This window comes from Pristiophorus japonicus, chromosome 1 (assembly GCF_044704955.1).
Source record: "Pristiophorus japonicus isolate sPriJap1 chromosome 1, sPriJap1.hap1, whole genome shotgun sequence".
Lineage (NCBI taxonomy): Eukaryota > Metazoa > Chordata > Chondrichthyes > Pristiophoridae > Pristiophorus > Pristiophorus japonicus.
Window position 1 is genome coordinate 513,570,418 of NC_091977.1, and position 18,707 is coordinate 513,589,124.

General features: G+C 44.2%; 1 protein-coding gene across 1 annotated transcript in view; it reads left to right on the forward strand.

Annotated features, from left to right (window-relative positions):
* Positions 1–18,707, forward strand: part of arhgap28 (Rho GTPase activating protein 28) — an 83,853-nt gene that overhangs the window by 34,294 nt on the left and 30,852 nt on the right. The window contains exons 4-5 of the mRNA XM_070876982.1: positions 9,788–9,878; positions 16,393–16,553. Coding sequence (XP_070733083.1) covers positions 9,788–9,878; positions 16,393–16,553 — 252 coding nt within the window. The remainder of the gene's footprint in view (positions 1–9,787; positions 9,879–16,392; positions 16,554–18,707) is intronic.

Below are 18,707 nucleotides of genomic sequence, written 5' to 3' on the forward strand. Positions count from 1 at the left end.
TCTGACTCGTATTCAGAATGGCAACGCATCCAGTCTGAAACGGGCCTGACAGCAGAAGAACTAGAGCAGGGATGCCACAAGTATTAAAATAACACCGGTTGGGAAATTCTAGCTTCTCGTCACCACTCAAGCCAGCTTTAGTGTTGTCCTGGCTCCTGATTCCACTTGGTCCTGTTGGGAGTCAGTGTTGGTAGCCCTCGCCTGAGGGTGCTTTAAATGGAGAGCTTCCTGTGACGGGACATTCCATCCAAAGGGCAGGGAAAAAATGGCTACTGTTGTAAGTTTGTTCCACCACAAACATTCCCACTACCTGACTCTTGACAGATCTTATTCAAATCTGCTCTTCAGAACATCTCAATACCCGAGGTCAGGGCACAATGGACAGGAACTTCCACACATTTTGAGTAAAAATAAAAATAGAAATTAAAAATTATTTTGTTCATCTAAACGAGTTTAACTTTTTAACCCGTTAGCTCTTTAGTCTAATTACCCTGTCAAACTGACTGTGGCTATGGTGGTCACAAGAAAAAGAAAAGAAAGACTTGCATTTATATAGCGCCTTTCATGACCACCGGACGTCTCAAAGCACTTTACAGCCAATGAAGTACTCTTCAACTGTAGTCACTGATGTAATGTAGGAAACGCTGCAGCCAATCTGCACACAGCAAACTCCCACAAACAGCAATGTGATGACCAGATGATCTGGTTTTGTTATGTTGATTTGAGGAATAAATATTGGCCAGGACACCGGGGATAACTCCCCTGCTCTTTTTTTTTTTGAAATAGTGCCATGGGATCTTCCACCTGAGAGCAGACGAGGCCTTGCTTTAACGTCTCGTCCAAAAGATGGCACCTCCGATAGTGCAGCACTGCCACTGCACTGGAGTGTCAGCCTAGATTTATGTGCTCAAGTCCATGGCGTGGGACATGAACCCACAACCTTCTGACTCCGGCGAGTGTGCTACCCACTGAGCCATAGCTGACACTGAAGAACAGTCACTGACCTGCTCCAATAATATGCTGGACTATTTTTTGACTTTTTGTTGTCGGCGATGTGCCTCTGAGTGCAAACTACATAAAATAAGGGAGCACCTGATTTTTTTTCATGTTTTTATGGTGAATTTAAAAAATAGGTTTTTCCTTGTCGATATTAGTGATAAGATATGGTTAATGGACTGAGATTATTTATAGAGGCTAGAGTTTTTATGATACCACAGTTTAATCCTTTGTTGCTTCTTGTGGTAGAGGGACCAGTGCAAGTGATGCGGTGTAACGTCCACAAAGAGGTTAAGATTGTCTGATACCATCAGTGCCGCTTCACACACACATAACCCACAGTAACTGCAGGACAGCTGTTATGCCTTGTTTATAGTTGATAACAGCAATTTAAAAGAATTAGTACTGAGAGTTATAAGAAAAGAAAGACTTGCATTTATATCGCGCCTTCAATGACCACCGGACATCCCAAAGCGCTTTGCAGCCAATGAAGTAATTTTGAAGTGCAATCACTGCTGTAATGTAGGAAATTGCATTACCACCAGGTCAGAGATATTACAAACAAAGAATGATGGAAATATGAAATGAAAATACTGGAAATGCACAGTATGTAAAAGGGAGGTAAGTTGATGTTTCAAGTGAGAACATTCATCCGAAATGCTAATAAGCAGCTGAGATGCTTCCAATGTATAAATCCCGTAAGTAATGACAACTCCTGATAATTTTACATGATGTAGCTGGATGAAGAAATAATGATTGCCTTCTAGGTATCAGTAAAATCATTTATCAAATAGTTCTCGGTTTCCCTCTTTTATCTCTAGTAGATGGTAAATAGTTCTAGCTAGAACTATTCAGAGGTTGCTGAGTCTGAATTATACCAGATTATCCCCGCTTCCAGGAAATAAAACATTGTGGTGCTCCATCTCGGAGCCCTGGTGCAATCTGAGATGAAGTGACAGGCAGTGATGGAGGGCAACTGTGCTCGAGTGACTCCAGATGATGAGCAACAATAAGAGCTTCGTAAGCTGATCAGCAGGACTCCATTAGTTAGTTCACTATTGGATTTGTATAGCAAGCAAGGCAATGGGGGAAAAATGAGTGAGTTTTGTCACTATAAAAATAGACATCTCAACGCCTCACGAACAAAATATGCGTGCGAATCACCAGTAATTGGTGTTGTGCTGCCTTTGGTTGCATGGACTTTGCATCTATTTTCCTAGCTTGAGCATGTAGCTCAACTAACTGATCACAATCTACACATGTTCACATGTATTTTTGATGTATTAAATCTAACTTCTGCCTTCAACTCTCAAAAGCTTCCCTTTAATTTGGAGATACTGAATAACAAACAAGCAAGGGTCATGTTGAGAAGCATGTATTCCCAGGAGCATAATGAGGTACGTTTATGCTGGGATCACATCAGGAACCTTGCGAGAGAGACACAAAAGTGCTTCCATATTCAAAGTGGGTATGCAAATATATGTACACAGTACGGGACTTAACTAAAATAGAAAGGAAACAGTAAGAGCTTTATAAGCTGATCGGATAGACTCCCATTAGTTCACTGTTGGATTGCATAGCAGAGCACTGGTTCTGCACTGCCAAAATGCTTGGCGGACATTCTGGTCATGATGAATCCTTCTTGGTGTGTGAGTGTGAAATTGAACCTGTAGTGAGGATCCATCTGTACCCTGATCAGGACCCGAGCACTGTGAGTAACATATTGGCGCAGTAAAGCAGTATTGCTGATTGCAGTGAAATGGGTTGCCTTTTCCATTGCTGCAACACGAAATGGCAACGTGAATGTGTTATTGGCTAATGTGTCTCAACCTGCCAGCTCCATTTGGAGCCATTTAATAAGTTTGGACTTTAATGTTACTTACCATTTCCTTTTCTCTCGTTTTTATTTAATTGTGTTTTGCTAAACCTTTTCCTTGGTTTCCCTTTTTTTTCTGTCAGCTTAGAATGAAAAAAAAACATGTGTTCCTTCTGTCTGAATTAATTTTCTCTCTTTCTATTCCTGATTTTCTCTTTCTGGCTTTTGTGTATTTAAATTTTTTTTTAAATAACCATTCCATCATGTCAGCCAATGGCTCAGTGGGATGGCACCCTCTCTCCTCTGAGTCAGAAAGCTGTGGGTTCAAGTCCCACTCCAGTGATTTGAGCACACATATCCAGGCCAACACTCCAGTGTTGTGCTGAGGGAGCGCTGCAGTGTCGGAGGTGCTGTCTTTCAAGTGGATGTAAAAGATGAATATTTTGAAGAGCAGCAGGAGAGTTATCCCCGGTGTCCTGGCCAATATTTATTCCTCAATCAACATCACTAAAAAAACACATTATCTGGTCATTTTCACATTGCTGTTTGTGAGAGCTTGCCGCATTTCCTACATTACAACAGTGACTACACTTCAAAAAGCACTTCTTGGCTGTAACGCGCTTTGGGATGTCCTGAGGTTGTGAAAGGTGCTATATAAATCCATATCTTTTTGCGATTCTATTTTTCAATCTAATTCTTATAAAAAGCCTCTGCAACACTGCTGTAGTGGCATTTTTCCTTCAGCATTTTACCAAAAATTGCTGAGTATAAGGAAAAATAAAAGAATTACTGTCTTCCTCACCGAGGTATCGTGTTCAGGAACTCTCGAGACAGCTGGAAATGCCACTTAGCTTAGTGTGGAAGAAGCAGTTATGGAAGGTTGGTCAAGAATTAAGCAATCCCTTTGAACCTTACAGGCTAAATTGATTCTCCCTTATCCCAACTCTGACCCGTGCATCTGTCGCTTCACCATCTCACATTATTGTTGGTCCAACTTTCTCTGCTTTTTGACCTCGTGCAGGTGAGCATCCAAATGTCAGTCCCAAGTATGTCTCCCCGCTTGCCGCCATGACCATTTAGCCAGATTTTCCCTGGCAAATTGCCTTTTTGCACCAATCGCACCTGTTTTGGGTTTTTGCACCTGTTACAATGCCCCGATTTTAACTCCAGGCGGATTCCCCACTCAGGCCTGAGTGAAAATTACAGTCGGGTCTCAATGATTTCATCGGGCTGCAATATGCATATATAAAGTAGGACCCGGTTGGCTCTGGGTGCCTGTCCTTGCTGCCTGCTCATGGCAGCTTTTGCATAGATAATAGCCAGGGCAATTACCTCATGCCAGGTTTCTGATGAGCGAGTAGGGTTAAAATTGCCCTGGCTGCACATTGTGATGTTCCCCTCATTTATTTTTAATTTCTTTGTTTGCTTTGGTTGTTTGTCTCCTTTGCAAGTTGTAGTTAGAAACATAGAAAATAGGTGCAGGAGTAGGCCATTTGGCACTTCGAGCCTGCACCGCCATTCAATAAGATTATGGCTGATCATTCCTTCAGTACCCCTTTCCTGCTTTCTCTCCATACCCCTTGATGATCTTAACCGTAAGAGCCATATCTAACTCCTTCTTGAATATATCCAGTGAGCTGGCATCATCAACTCTCTGCGGCAGGGAATTCCACAGATTAACAACTTTGAGTGAAGAAGTTTCTCCTCATTTCAGTCCTAAATGGCTTACCCCTTATCCTAAGACTATGTCCCCTGGTTCAGGACTTGCCCAACATCGAGAACATTCTTCCTGCATCTAACCTGTCCAGTCCCGTCAGAATCTTATACGTTTCTATGAGATCCCCTCTCATCCTTCTAAACTCCAGTGAATAAAGGCCCAGTTGATCCAGTCTCTCCTCATATGACAGCCCAGCCATCTCTGGAATCAGTCTGATGAACATTCATTGCAATCCCTCAATAGCAAGAACATCCTTTCTCAGATTAGGAGACCAAAACTCAACACCATATTCCAGGTGAGGCCTCACTAAGGCCCTGTACAGCTGCATTAAGACCTCCCTGCTTCTATATTCAAATCTCCTAGCTATGAAGGCCAACATACCATTTGTCATGTATCTCATTACAGTATACAACTGTATCTTACCATGCTATACATGACTGTAACTGGATATGACCTGTAACAATAAGCATACCTTACCACCAGGGGTGCACTTGCAGGAGACACTCCATACCTGTCCCACTATGGTATATAAAGAGGGGTCTCGGGCAAGTGCAGCACTGGAGAGCTGGAATTAAAGCTGCAGATCCTGAGTGACCTTGACTTCAGCTTGTGTCTCGTGTAAGTCAGTACATTAGAGTCAGGACTTAACATCATTTGTCGCCTTTACCGCCTGCTGTACCTGCGTGCCCACTTTCAGTGACTGATGAGCCATGACACCCAGGTCTCATTGCACCTCCCCTTTTCCTAGTTTGTTGCCATTCAGATAATATTCTGCCTTTGTGTTTTTGCCCCCAAAATGGATAACGTCACATTTATCCACATTATACTGCATCTGCCATGTATTTGCCCACTCTCCTAACCTGTCCAAGTCACCCTGCAGCCTCTTGGCGTCCTCCTCACAGCTCACACCGCCACCCAGTTTAGTGTTATCCGCAAACTTGGAGATATCACACTCTCTTCCTTCATCTAAATCGTTAATGTACATTGTAAAGAGCTGGGGTCCCAGCACTGAGCCCTGCGGCACTCCACTAGTCACTGCCTGCCATTCTGAAAAGGACCCGTTTATCCCCACTCTCTGCTTCCTGTGCCAACCAGTTCCCTATCCACGTCAGTATATTACCCCCAATACCATGTGCTTTGATTTTGTACACCAATCTCTTGTGCGGGACCTTGTCAAAAGCCTTTTGAAAATCCAAATACACCACATCCACTGGTTCTCCCTTGTCCACTCAGCTAGTTACATCCTAAAAAAATTCCAGAAGATTCGTCAAGCATCATTTCCCCTTCATAAATCCATGCTGACTCGGTCCGATCCTGTCACTGCTTTCCAAGTTATTGTTTTGAGATTCAAAAATAGGAAGTAAAGAAAAACTTTATTGATAGATTTTCAGGAACAGCTTAGTAAAGGACTTCGAAATTTAATTGCAAAGGAAGGGGAAAAATGTGATAAATTGGAGAATAGAATAAGAACATAAAAAGGAAGGATGGAAGAAATTAAGGAATAGCAATAAGACATGAATTCCATTATTTATTCGATAGTACGTGAAGATATTAATTGTCACAATTCATCTGATGCATTCAGCTCTCTGGTTTTGCGCTCACCTTGGTGCACAACAGTAGATTTGGAGTTTAGTGTGGCAGGTCATTTATAAAGCAATAATGCGCTCCCGATCCTTTTACACATAACTGGGTGTGCTTGTAACACTAAATCTCCACCACAGATTGATCTAACACTACGCCATTATTAAGGCGAGGTGAAGGCACAATATATAAGACAAGGGAAGAATATTTCTTAACATTATATGGTGGAGCGTGTCTTCACTGGAGACAAGGCTTTGTTTTGTTATAGGTATGTCACTCCTAGCAATGCTAGCGGGGAAAGACGTGACTGTGACCAGTAGATAGATGAGGATGGGGTTAAGTAGATCACTTCCCTGTGTTAATTCTCTTGTCACCTATGTAAGGTCTCTTTGAAAGGTATCTGCTCCAGATCTTGGTCAGCTCATTCAGTGGTGGACAGTGATGACCCCACCCAGAGTACACACTCTGGCCTTGATTCTAAGTAAGTTTTCTCAAGCTGCTGTTCAACATGGAGTATTGATTTTTCAGTTGAGGGGGTGGTAAATGGTGATCAGGTGGTTTCCTTGACCTCTGTTGACCAATTGACCATGAAACTTCTCAAGATCTGGAGTCAATATTGGGAAGTCCCAAGGCCACACCACTTGACTGTCTACTATTGTGCCCCCACCAATGTTCCCGTTAACTTTAAAAAAAATAAAATAAAAAAAGAATTTCCGTGGGTAGCCCATTCAAATTTCTGTGCAGGCGGGGTTTTTCCATTCAAACGCCGGTGAGCTGGCTGCATGGGACCTCCAGATAGCTGTGCGACCACGCCACCTAAAGGGAACTTTGGCCCCCACCCCTGGTATGGGCCTACCCTGCGATGTCCACAACTGAGTGGCCTGCTTGGCCACTTCGGTGGATCAGACTGGGTAGGGATGACAAGCTCCTATTCTGAAAAACATTAGTGAACCAATTGGTTTTTTAAATGACAACCTGCCAGCTTTCATTGTTTTTTTTTATCTGATAAGAGCTCTTGTAATTTTAAGATTTATGAAGTTCCAATTTCACAACTTGCCCTGGTGGCATTTGCACTTACAATCTCTGGGTAGCTAGTGTAGTACCAATAGAATCCATAGTACAGAATCAGACCAGCTTCACTGACCGAGTATCTAGATCTCCCATTTTGAAGATTAATTCCTCCCCCACCCACCTTTTTTAAAATTCATTCCAGGGATGTGAGCCTCGTTGGCAAGGCTGGTATTTATTGCCCATCCCTAATTGCCCTCGAAGGTGGTGGAGCCGCCTTGAGCAGTTGCAGTCTTTTGTAGCGGTTTGTTACAACTGAGTGGGTTGCTCAGCTGTTTGAGGGCAGTTAAGAGTCAACCACATTGCTGTGGGTCTGGAGTCACATAGGTCAGACTGGGTAAGGATGGCAGATTTCCTTCCCTAAAGATCTTTAGTGAACCAGATGGGTTTTTGCGACCATCCGATAAGTTTCATGGTCACCGTTACTGACACTAGCATTTAATTCCAGATTTATTTAATTAACTGAATTTAAATTCCCCAGCTGCCGTGGTAGGATTTGAGCTCATGTCTCTGGATTATTAGTCCAGGCCTCTGGCATACTAGTCCAGTAATATAACCACTATGTTACCATAAGATAATGAGGGAGCTAGACTAGGTGGATGCAGAGAGATATTTCCACTCGGGGGAAATTAAAACTAGGGGACATCGTCTCAGAATAAGGAGCCACCCATTTAAAACTCAGATGAGGAGGAATTTCTTCTGAGGGTTGTAAATCTGTGGAATTCTTTGCTCCAGAGAGCTGTAGAGGTTGGGTCATTGAATATATTTAAGGCAGAAATAGACAGATTTTTGAGCGATAAGGGAGTAAAGGGTTATGGGGAGCGGGCAGGAAAGTGGAGCTGAGTCCATGATCAGATCAGCCATGATCTTATTGGATGGCGGAGCAGACTTGAGGAGCCAGGTAGCCTACTCCTGCTCCTATTATGTTCTTGCATTATGTACCTGAACATCCCATAGAACAGCTGAATGGCATAGGAACATAGAATGTACAGAAGCAGAGAAGATCATGGTGGTTCATCTGGCTGATTGTAGCCCTCACATTCTTGAAAAAAGGGTAACTAGTATTGTGCACTTGTCAAAACAAGACAATTGCCAATATGACATCCTGTTTGGTTTCGAGATGTTCCGTTGCTTGGGCTGTCTGTGGCAGTGCAGTGGTTAATCTCTTCCTGTTCGATCCACTGAAGAGGTTTGGCAGGTGGCTGAAATGCAGAAGGAAAGAATGAAATCAAAATCAATACAACAGTTTTTTTTAATCCCAATCTTCTCTTTCCCTCTTATTTCCTGAGTGAATTTTAGTATGATTTATTGAGCAATATTCATGAGTCTGGAGTACTGGCAAGCTGTTTAATAGTGAATATTGTCACAGCCAAACACGAACCAACACTAACAAATGTGTACTTTCCCGTGGGAGGTAGAAATCAGGAGCAAGAAATTTGGCTCGACATTTTTCCAATTTTATTGGAAAGATTCAGGGAGCAATTGTGAGAAGCTGACTAGTGAGAAGCCAGCCTTTTCTGATTTTAGATGTGGAATTATTCTCATCCATGAAGATCTTGATGTTTATGGCATTAAAGGTGCAGCGTCCAAAATCTGGAGTTCCGTGGCAGGGTCGTCCGGAATCTGTGAAAATGTTCCGGAATCTGGACCGGACGACCCTGCCGACCTCAGGGCCTCGCCGCTGCCTGACCTCGGCCTCCTCGCTGGCCCGCCCGAACACCTCCTTTGTGGGGCTCGCCCAACAACAACCTCGGCGGGGCCAGACGGTCTGAAACAGTTTTTCGGCGGGAATTCCCTCCCCACCCGGCTTTCTGACGTTCCGAAATCCGGAAATATCTGAACCTGGATGTGGGTGCTTCCGGATTCGTGACGTCAGAAAACAAATTGAAAATCCGGAACGGCCTCAGTCCCGAGAGTTCTGGATTTTGGATGTGCAACCTGTACTTAAAATAACATCGAGCCTTTTTTAAAAATAATATGCAAAAGATAATTGGAAAAAATATTTGCATGCAATAGGCCTAGAAATTCGAGCACGCCCAGAAATGAGTAAGCAGAAGACATGGAGAATGATCCATGCGCCTAAATAGATAGGGCCAAGGTGGACATAATATTATGCATGGGGGTTTCTTTATCATTGAAGGGTGGCTGTGAGTGGTCTGCATGGTTTGCATGTGGAGCCTAGAGGAGCACTGTTGCTCTTCCTGCCTCCACATTCAGGTGCCGGCTGCGTTCAGGACAACGCAATATCACGGAGGGGGGTGCTTCAAACAGCACCTTATTTGAAAACGCCAAGGGACTAATGGGCTTCAGCAACCTTTTCAGGCTTGGCTGATTTACCAAAAGGTTGCCGGCATGGGCCTCGGACACCTAATTTTTTGCCGACACCAATATGGCGGGCGCCATACTTTCGGCTTGTAATGGCCGTGTCTGCTTTTCCGTCCTCCATGTTGGAGGCTTAGGAGGCCTTTTGGTGCCCGAGAAACGGGCACTGCCCAGTCGAATTTCTCGGGCAAAGAATTCAAATCGTGTGAATGCAAAATTTGACGGTTGCCTTTGGGATAAACAGTGGCAGTTTTGTTAAATGTGTTTTCTTGTCTTTCCACTCACAGGCCAGAATTGAGTTTCTGACACCTGGGGCATTGCCTACTTCTAATGGTGTACAACAATCTGAGGAAAAGACTTTGTGGGATCAGGCAAAAGGTAAGTGTTGCTCGGGTTGAAAGCTGCTACTATAACTGGAGGGAGGGGGAAGAAGAGTGGTGTGGGGTGAGAGGAAATTAAGGCTACTACAAATTGCCTCGGTGGCCCTGGGCTAGGGAAAGAAACATTAACCTTGCATTTATATGGGCATTGGGTGAGGAGAAGTTCAGGTTTAGCTATGCAATCCCTATGACTGGTATGTGAAATCTCGCTGTCATGAAGATTGGTCACCTGGATGAGGTAGCCCAAAGCAACTATTACCCTTGGAACTAAACCCCAGCAAGGAATCGCACCTTGTGCAGCAGAGGTAAAAACATTGCCAGGGAAACACACAACATTCTCAAATAACCAGCAGGTCCATGCGATTAGCTAATAGATTTTAACAATATATCAAAATATAACTAACAAAAAATGCATCAGCTTTCCAGCATACATTTAAGGGAAGACTTTGGGGGGAAAAAAAATGCTAAGTTGTAAATTATTTGATAAATGTGTTGTGTTTGAATAACAAATGAGCAAACAGACTTGCTTTTGTCACTTAGTTTATTTGCTCTGACAATCCCGTCCATTGGATCTAACTTCCTGTTCTGCTACATTTCCCAGCATCCTCTGTATTCCTTACACATGTGCATCGTTATGTAGCATGATTAAAAGTTTACTTGTTTAGAGCAGTCTACTTCAAAATGAAATGATGGAATACATTTCCCGATATTTAAAAAGGATTACCATCTGCGTCAGAAAAGGCACAGAGTATTAGTGCATTAAGCATTCAGTGCCATTTGGAAAATATAATCCCTTTAATCCTTTATTAAATCGAGCAATATTGTAAATATGGGAATGGTAGCATAGTGGCTATCTCACTGGGCTAGTAATCCAGAGGCCTGGACTAATGATCCGGGGACATGAGTTCAAATCCCACCATGGCAACTGGGGAATTTAAATTCAGTTAATTAAATTTAAAAAAAACTAGTATCAGTAATGGTGACTATGGGCCCAAGTTTCCACATGATTTGCGCCTGATTTTTAGGAGCAACTGGTGGAGAACGGACTATTTTAGAAATCGCAATTCTCCTCATTTTTTTTTCTGCAGTTCTAGTCAGGTAGAACAGTTCTAGTTTAGAACAGAATTTTTTCTTCAAAAGGGGGCGTGTCTGGCCACTGACGCCTGATTTGAAAGTTTCCACAGTGAAAATGTACTCCAAACTAAAGTAGAATGGAGCCAGTGAAGATTTTTGTAGAACTGAAAAAACCTGTTCTACACATTAAAAAATCAGGCGCAGGTTACAAATTAGGCGTCTAGAACGAGGTGGGGGAGAGAAGGGAACTCATTAAATTCGACAATAAATCCTTATTTATACTTCTACAAATATTATACAAATAAATCCAACCTGAATAAACATTTATAAGCCTAGGAAAGATTAAATAAACCATCTTCCTACCTGTGTGAAAGTGCTTCAGCCAGGGAGAATTCTGCAGCCGTTAGAGAGAGATTGGGGAACAGGAGCGGGTGTTGGGTCGGGGGTGGGGGGAGAGCGGGTGTCGGGTGAGGGGGGAGAGCGGGTGTCGGGTCGGGGGTGGGGGGAGAGCGGGTGTCGGGTGAGGGGGGAGAGCGGGTGTCGGGTCGGGGAGTGGGGGGGGGAAGAGCGGGCCTCGGATCGGGGCGGGGGGGCGGGTGTCTGGTCGGGGGGGGAGCGGGTGTCAGGTCGGGGGGGGGGGGGAGAGCGGGCCTCGGGCCGGGGCGAGGGGGGGGGGAGCGGGCGTCGGGTCGGGTCTGGTTAGTGGGGGGGGAGCGGGTGTCGGGTCGGGTCTGGGAGGGGGTGGGGGAGCGGGGGTCGGGTCAGATCTGGTCGGAGGGGGGGGGGCAGCGGGTGTCGGGTCGGGGGGGTGGGGGGGAGAGCGGGCCTCGGGGCGGAGCGCGTCGGGTCTGGTCGGTGGGGGGGGGAGTGGGTGTCGGGTCGGGTCTGGGAGGGGGTGGGGGAGCGGGGGTCGGGTCAGATCTGGTCGGCGGGGGGGGCAGCGGGTGTCGGGTCGGGGGGGGGGGGGGAGAAGAGAGTGGGCCTCGGGGCGGGTCGGGTCTGGTCGGCAGGGGGGAGTGGGTGTCGGGTCGGGTCTGGTCGGCGGGGAGCGAGTGTCTGGTCTGGTCGGGGGGGTGGGGAGGAAGCAGGAGCTGGCCGTGGGAGGAGCCTTATTCACGCAGCCCCAGTGAGGCCATTCAGCCAGGGCTAGGAGCTGCGTGCTTTGGGCCCCTCCCACACAGTTCGGCGCCTGGAGCTACTGCAGAGATCCCTGTTTTCAGCGCAGGGACCTGGCTCCGCCCCCCACAGCTCATGCTGGCTGCGCCGAGAGCCACAGGACCTGTAAGTAGGTGGAGAATACCGACGATTTTTTTAGGCGCCGTTTTAGGTGCGAAAAACGGGCGCCCAGCTCGGAGGGGCGCCCGTTTTTTTTTCTTGTGGAAACTTGGGCCCTATGAAACTACTGGATTGTTGTAAAAACCCAACTGCTTCACTAATGTCCTTTTAGGGAAAGAAATCTGCCACCCTTACCCGGTTTGGCCTATATGTGAATCCAGATTCACAGCAATGTGGTTGACTCTTAACTGCCCTCTGAAATGGTGGCTCACCACCTCCTTCTCCAAAGGCAATAAATCCTGGTCTTGTCGGTGACACTCACATTGACGAATTAAAAAAAAATACAAAACTCGATGGATATATGTACCAATTGGTAGAATTACATGAGCCACGCAGAACAGGAAGGTCCCAGGTTTGGTATCTGGTCTCTAATAGGGTGACCGTAAAGGCACTCCTAAGTGCATAAGGCAAAAAATATCAGCTCGATCTCTTGCTCCTGATCACTATCTAGTGATCTAGGTTAATGATGAAGAGGGAATCGGGCTCCGCTGTGGTGAGACTCATGGTAAGAAAGCCAGCTAACATTCACTGTCTAGACTTATAAATGAGGAATGAGAAATCTGGCTATTCATGATCACAGAACTGAATCCCATATATATGTCAATACCTTCGGGGAGCAAGAAGGTAAGGGGGGTATTACAGGAATGATAAGAAAATAAAGTTAGCATCTCACATTGAGGGAATAGATTCAACAATATTATATACCCTGACGACTACCTACTTAATGAAAGAAACTCTCTTACATTGAGCTAATAGGCCTATGTTCAAATAGATGGCATCCATTATTGATCTTTGCTATTTAAGCAAAAATTGATTTAGGGAATTGTCTAGGGTTAGTTTTTTTTAATGAAATTGTATCCCTTTTCTTAAATTGTGCCTACTAAGCTTGAGTTGCATAAGATAAATGATTACTGCCAACAATGCAGACAGCTAAGAGTTATCATTTAATCGGTAGCCTATTTTAAATGTCACTTTGTATAAAGTACCAAACAAATGGCCTCCTTCGTAGTAAGATTCCATCATTCTGTGAATTGATCTGCCACTGATTCGATGTGCTGGGGATGTATTTTCTGTCTGATAGACCTGGGACAGTGATGGGTCTTTTATCTGTTTCCTTTCAATGGGGGGGTCATTTTAACCTTTACCCCCCACCTCGCCCTGGGCATCAAACTGATGGAGTGGATCACCCATCTGTTATAGAAGTCATGTGTTCTACAATGGGCAGGCGATCTGCTCTGTCAGTTTGCTGCCCAGACAGTGAAGGTTAAAATTACCCCGATGGGTGTGGTTTCATTTCAATAGGCCTGATTTTCGATTTGATTTTCAAAGGGAGTGTGGAAACATTTGGTTGTAGCATTGAGACTCCGTGTCCGGCGAGCCCCCATCTAACCAGGTGAATGTTGGGGGATTAAAATAGAAATAAATTAAAATAGAACCATCAAACACTGCTTTTTCTACTGGCCCATTTCCAAGACACAGCCTCTTCCTATACGTCAAAAAGCGTTATTAAACCTTGGCGGACAAGTGGAGAATGTTCAAGTACTGGACGGAAAGTAGTCTAACATTCCAAATCTGAACCTTTTTGTTCTGGAATGATCTTATTTTTTAAAAAATCAGATAAAGAATCATCTGGTTACTTGTGATTACCAACTGTTACTTTCTGGAGGTCACTGAATACAGTTAAGAACCTTAGAGTGATATAAATCTGTCCTCTTTTCAGAGTTTCTCAAAATCTTGTCAAGGTTGTTTCCCCTGATGATAAGACCCATCCTGTTTGATTAGTTAAAAATGTAACCTGGGTCTATGATGGTGAATTTGACCATTGTACTATTAGGAAGGTGTAGCCATTATTAATAATCAATTATTTTAAAACCAGGCAGCTCTATCAACCTGCTTGACTAAAGATATTAAAATCTGACCTTGTGAAACAGTTTTCATTTTAACCTGTCTACTGCTGGTGTATAGTTTGTGGCATTCCAAATAATTTAATTACTAATTTAAAAAATATACTTTCAGCAGTTTTTCCTCAAGGTGGTTAATGCATCATTACCATAGTTCTTCAAGGGTGGAAGGATGTATGATCAAAGCAAGTCACCTGAAGTATCTCGGAGCAACATTTCTTTTTTTTTAATCAAAACACCAAGATAAAAGGTCAAGGGTCATAGTGCAACAAGGTCAAAAAAACACGTGATTAAACAAGTAGTAGCGATTAGGGGATACCAAACTTAGCTTTTAAAAGATTGTGGGAGTAAGAGATGATCAGTTGAAGGTGAGGATTGCAGTAGTTTTTAGATCCCAGGAAAGAATGAATAGGAGTAGGTGCAAACGCCTTGATTTCAACCCCGAGAGGGAGGTGGAAGACCATTTAGGTTGTCAGCTTTGGAATTTAGAAGGAACAAGAGAAGAGCATTCAATGAGATACTGGTGTCGAGAAATTCCAGAAAAGTTTTAATGGTGAGAATTTGAGGGTAGAGGTTTTATGATGTGATGCTTGTGGCCAAATCTTGAAGGCGGTCAGTTACCAAGAATGGAGCCAGTGTTTAAGGGTACGGCAGGGCATGCAATCACCCTTATGGGAGGGAACGGATGATCTTACTGAACATAAACCAATGGCTACCATCACATGGTACAGGGCAATAGGTATTTCTTTCTTCTTCCTTTCTTACGTGTCAGCTGTGGTTCAGTTGACAGCACTCTCGCCTCTGAGTCAGAAGATTGTGGGCTCAAGTCCAAGTCCCACTCCAAAGACTTGAGCACAAAAGTCTAGGCAAGGGAGTGCTGCAGTGTCTGAGGTGCCAGCTTTCAGATGAGACGTTAAACCAAAGCCCCGTCTTCCCCCTCGGGTGGATGCAAACGATCCCATGGAACTATTTCGAAGAAGAGCAGAGAAGTCATCCCCGATGTCCTGGCCAATATTTATCCCTCAATCAACATCACTAACAGATTATCTGGTCATTATCACATTACTATTTGTGGGAGCTTGCTGTGCGCATTTACTATTCTCCCCAATCGCTAGTAATGTAACTCTTGGAGGAGGCAAAAAAATGAAAAGTTGTTAGTAGCATCAAGCATTCCCATGTCAGGTTTAACATGGTTAAATATAGAGAAATATTCCCTTCACTCTGCCCCAACAGTGTACCTCAGCCCAACCTCATGAGACACCGCCTATTGTACCAGAAGTAAAAGCCTCTACTGCACTCGTTATATATGCAGACTATAGATATGCTCTCTGTGTAGTCACTGTATAGTTGCATAAGATGGAGACTTGTTACCTGATGTATTATCAACAAGGTTTACACTATGTATATACTATGCTGGCACCGCTAGAGGGTGCAACTGGTGGAGATTGGGGTTTCCTGCCCCTGTGGCAGAGGTGGTCCACCAGAGGGCACTGCGGTGGGAGACCTGAGGATCACCTGCATAGGTGTGCAGGGCCCAGTATAAAAGGCTGCTCACCATGCTTGTGCCCCACTCGAGTTATGAATAAAGGAGCAAGGTCACTACAGTTTGAGTACAAAACATTGCTTTGTGGAGTCATTCATGTGTGCATTACAGACATAACACTAGTATAACATTTTTCCATTGATTATATCAACCATCCTATGAACTTTGTGAGGGGCAGTTTTGTAGTGTGAATCCATTCCCACTAGGAACTGGACTTAGACTGCCAGTTCACATAGAGCCCTTGTAGACAGCAGGCACATGAATTTTGTTCTCACCAGGTTCAACTGAATTTGTGCTCCAGTCCAGAGGTGAAAGGATATTGCCTAACCCTGTACAATCTTGTTTGATGGAACTTTGGTTATTTTTCTGTCAGAGCTTGATCTCAGGAGCTGAGAGAAAATATTTCACATCATTACCTGTATAATAATCTTTGGAACAACAAAAGACCATATACAGGTGATATACAATTTGTCCTATCATCTCTGAGGGAAGTGAGAGTAGAAGAACATAAGGTCTAATAATTAGGACGAATCCGTACTCTGCAATTCAGAACAGATTACAGACCTAACTGGACAAATAATTCACAGTTGATTTATCAACTAGAATGTGTGTTTTGGGGACTTTATGTACTGTTTATAATAAAATTATTTTCACTTTAGAGAATAACAAAAATGATAAAATTGAAAGCCAGCCAAGCAGTCCAGAAATAACAGAGGACCTGAACTGGGACATCCCCTACTCTGAGTGTCTGACAACAGCCCAGAAAGAACAGCGACCTCGAAACAACTTCACAAAAAGGCCCAGCAGCACAACATTACCTGTAAGTGAGAAGGGTGATTGTGCTTAAATTATTTCATCAAACAACTTCATAGAAACATAGAAACATAGAAAATAGGTGCAGGAGCAGGCCATTCAGCCCTTCTAGCCTGCACCGCCATTCAATGAGTTCATGGCTGAACATGAAACTTCAGTACCCCCTTCCTGCTTTCTCGCCATAACCCTTGATCCCCCGAGTAGTAAGGACTTCATCTAACTCCCTTTTGAATATATTTAGTGAATTGGCCTCAACTACTTTCTGTGGTAGAGAATTCCACAGGTTCACCACTCTCTGGGTGAAGAAGTTTCTCCTCATCTCGGTCCTAAATGGCTTGCCCCTTATCCTCAGACTGTGACCCCTGGTTCTGGACTTCCCCAACATTGGGAACATTCTTTCTGCATCTAACCTGTCTAAACCCGTCAGAATTTTAAAAGTTTCTATGAGGTCCCCTCTCATTCTTCTGAACTCCAGTGAATACAAGCCCAGTTGATCCAGTCTTTCTTGATAGGTCAGTCCCGCCATCCCGGGAATCAGTCTGGTGAACCTTCGCTGCACTCCCTCAATAGCAAGAATGTCCTTCCTCAAGTTAGGAGACCAAAACTGTACACAATACTCCAGGTGTGGCCTCACCAAGGCCCTGTACAACTGTAGCAACACCTCCCTGCCCCTGTATTCAAATCCCCTCGCTATGAAGGCCAACATGCCATTTGCTTTCTTAACCGCCTGCTGTACCTGCATGCCAACCTTCAATGACTGATGTACCATGACACCCAGGTCTCGTTGCACCTTCCCTTTTCCTAATCTGTCACCATTCAGATAATAGTCTGTCTCTCTGTTTTTACCACCAAAGTGGATAACTTCACATTTATCCACATTATACTTCATCTGCCATGCATTTGCCCACTCACCTAACCTATCCAAGTCACTCTGCAGCCTAATAGCATCCTCCTCGCAGCTCACACTGCCACCCAACTTAGTATCATCCGCAAATTTGGAGATACTGCATTTAATCACCTCGTCTAAATCATTAATGTACAATGTAAACAGCTGGGGCCCCAGCACAGAACCTTGCGGCACTCCACTAGTCACTGCCTGCCATTCTGAAAAGTACCCGTTTACTCCTACTCTTTGCTTCCTGTCTGACAACCAGTTCTCAATCCACGTCAGCACACTACCCCCAATCCCATGTGCTTTAACTTTGCACATTAATCTCTTGTGTGGGACCTTGTCGAAAGCCTTCTGAAAGTCCAAATATACCACATCAACTGGTTCTCCTTTGTCCACTTTACTGGAGACATCCTCAAAAAATTCCAGAAGATTTGTCAAGCATGATTTCCCTTTCACAAATCCATGCTGACTTGGACCTATCATGTCACCATTTTCCAGATGCACTGCTATGACATCCTTAATAATTGATTCCATCATTTTACCCACTACTGAGGTCAGGCTGACCGGTCTATAATTCCCTGTTTTCTCTCTCCCTCCTTTTTTAAAAAGTGGGGTTACATTGGCTACCCTCCACTCCATAGGAACTGATCCAGAGTCAATGGAATGTTGGAAAATGACTGTCAATGCATCCGCTATTTCCAAGGCCACCTCCTTAAGTACTCTAGGATGCAGTCCATCAGGCCCTGGGGATTTATCGGCCTTCAATCCCATCAATTTCCCCAACACAATTTCCCGACTAATAAAGATTTCCCTCAGTTCCCCCTCCTTACTAGACCCTCTGACCCCTTTTATATCCGGAAGGTTGTTTATATCCTCCTTAGTGAATACCGAACCAAAGTACTTGTTCAATTGGTCTGCCATTTCTTTGTTCCCCGTTATGACTTTCCCTGATTCTGACTGCAGGGGACCTACGTTTGTCTTCACCAACCTTTTTCTCTTTACATACCTATAGAAACTTTTGCAATCCGCCTTAATGTTCCCTGCAAGCTTCTTCTCGTACTCCATTTTCCCTGTCCTAATCAAACCCTTTGTCCTCCTCTGCTGAGTTCTAAATTTCTCCCAGTCCCCAGGTTCGCTGCTATTTCTGACCAATTTGTATGCCACTTCCTTGGCTTTAATACTATCCCTGATTTCCCTAGATAGCCACGGTTGAGCCACCTTCCCTTTTTTATTTTTACGCCAGACAGGAATGTACAATTGTTGTACTTC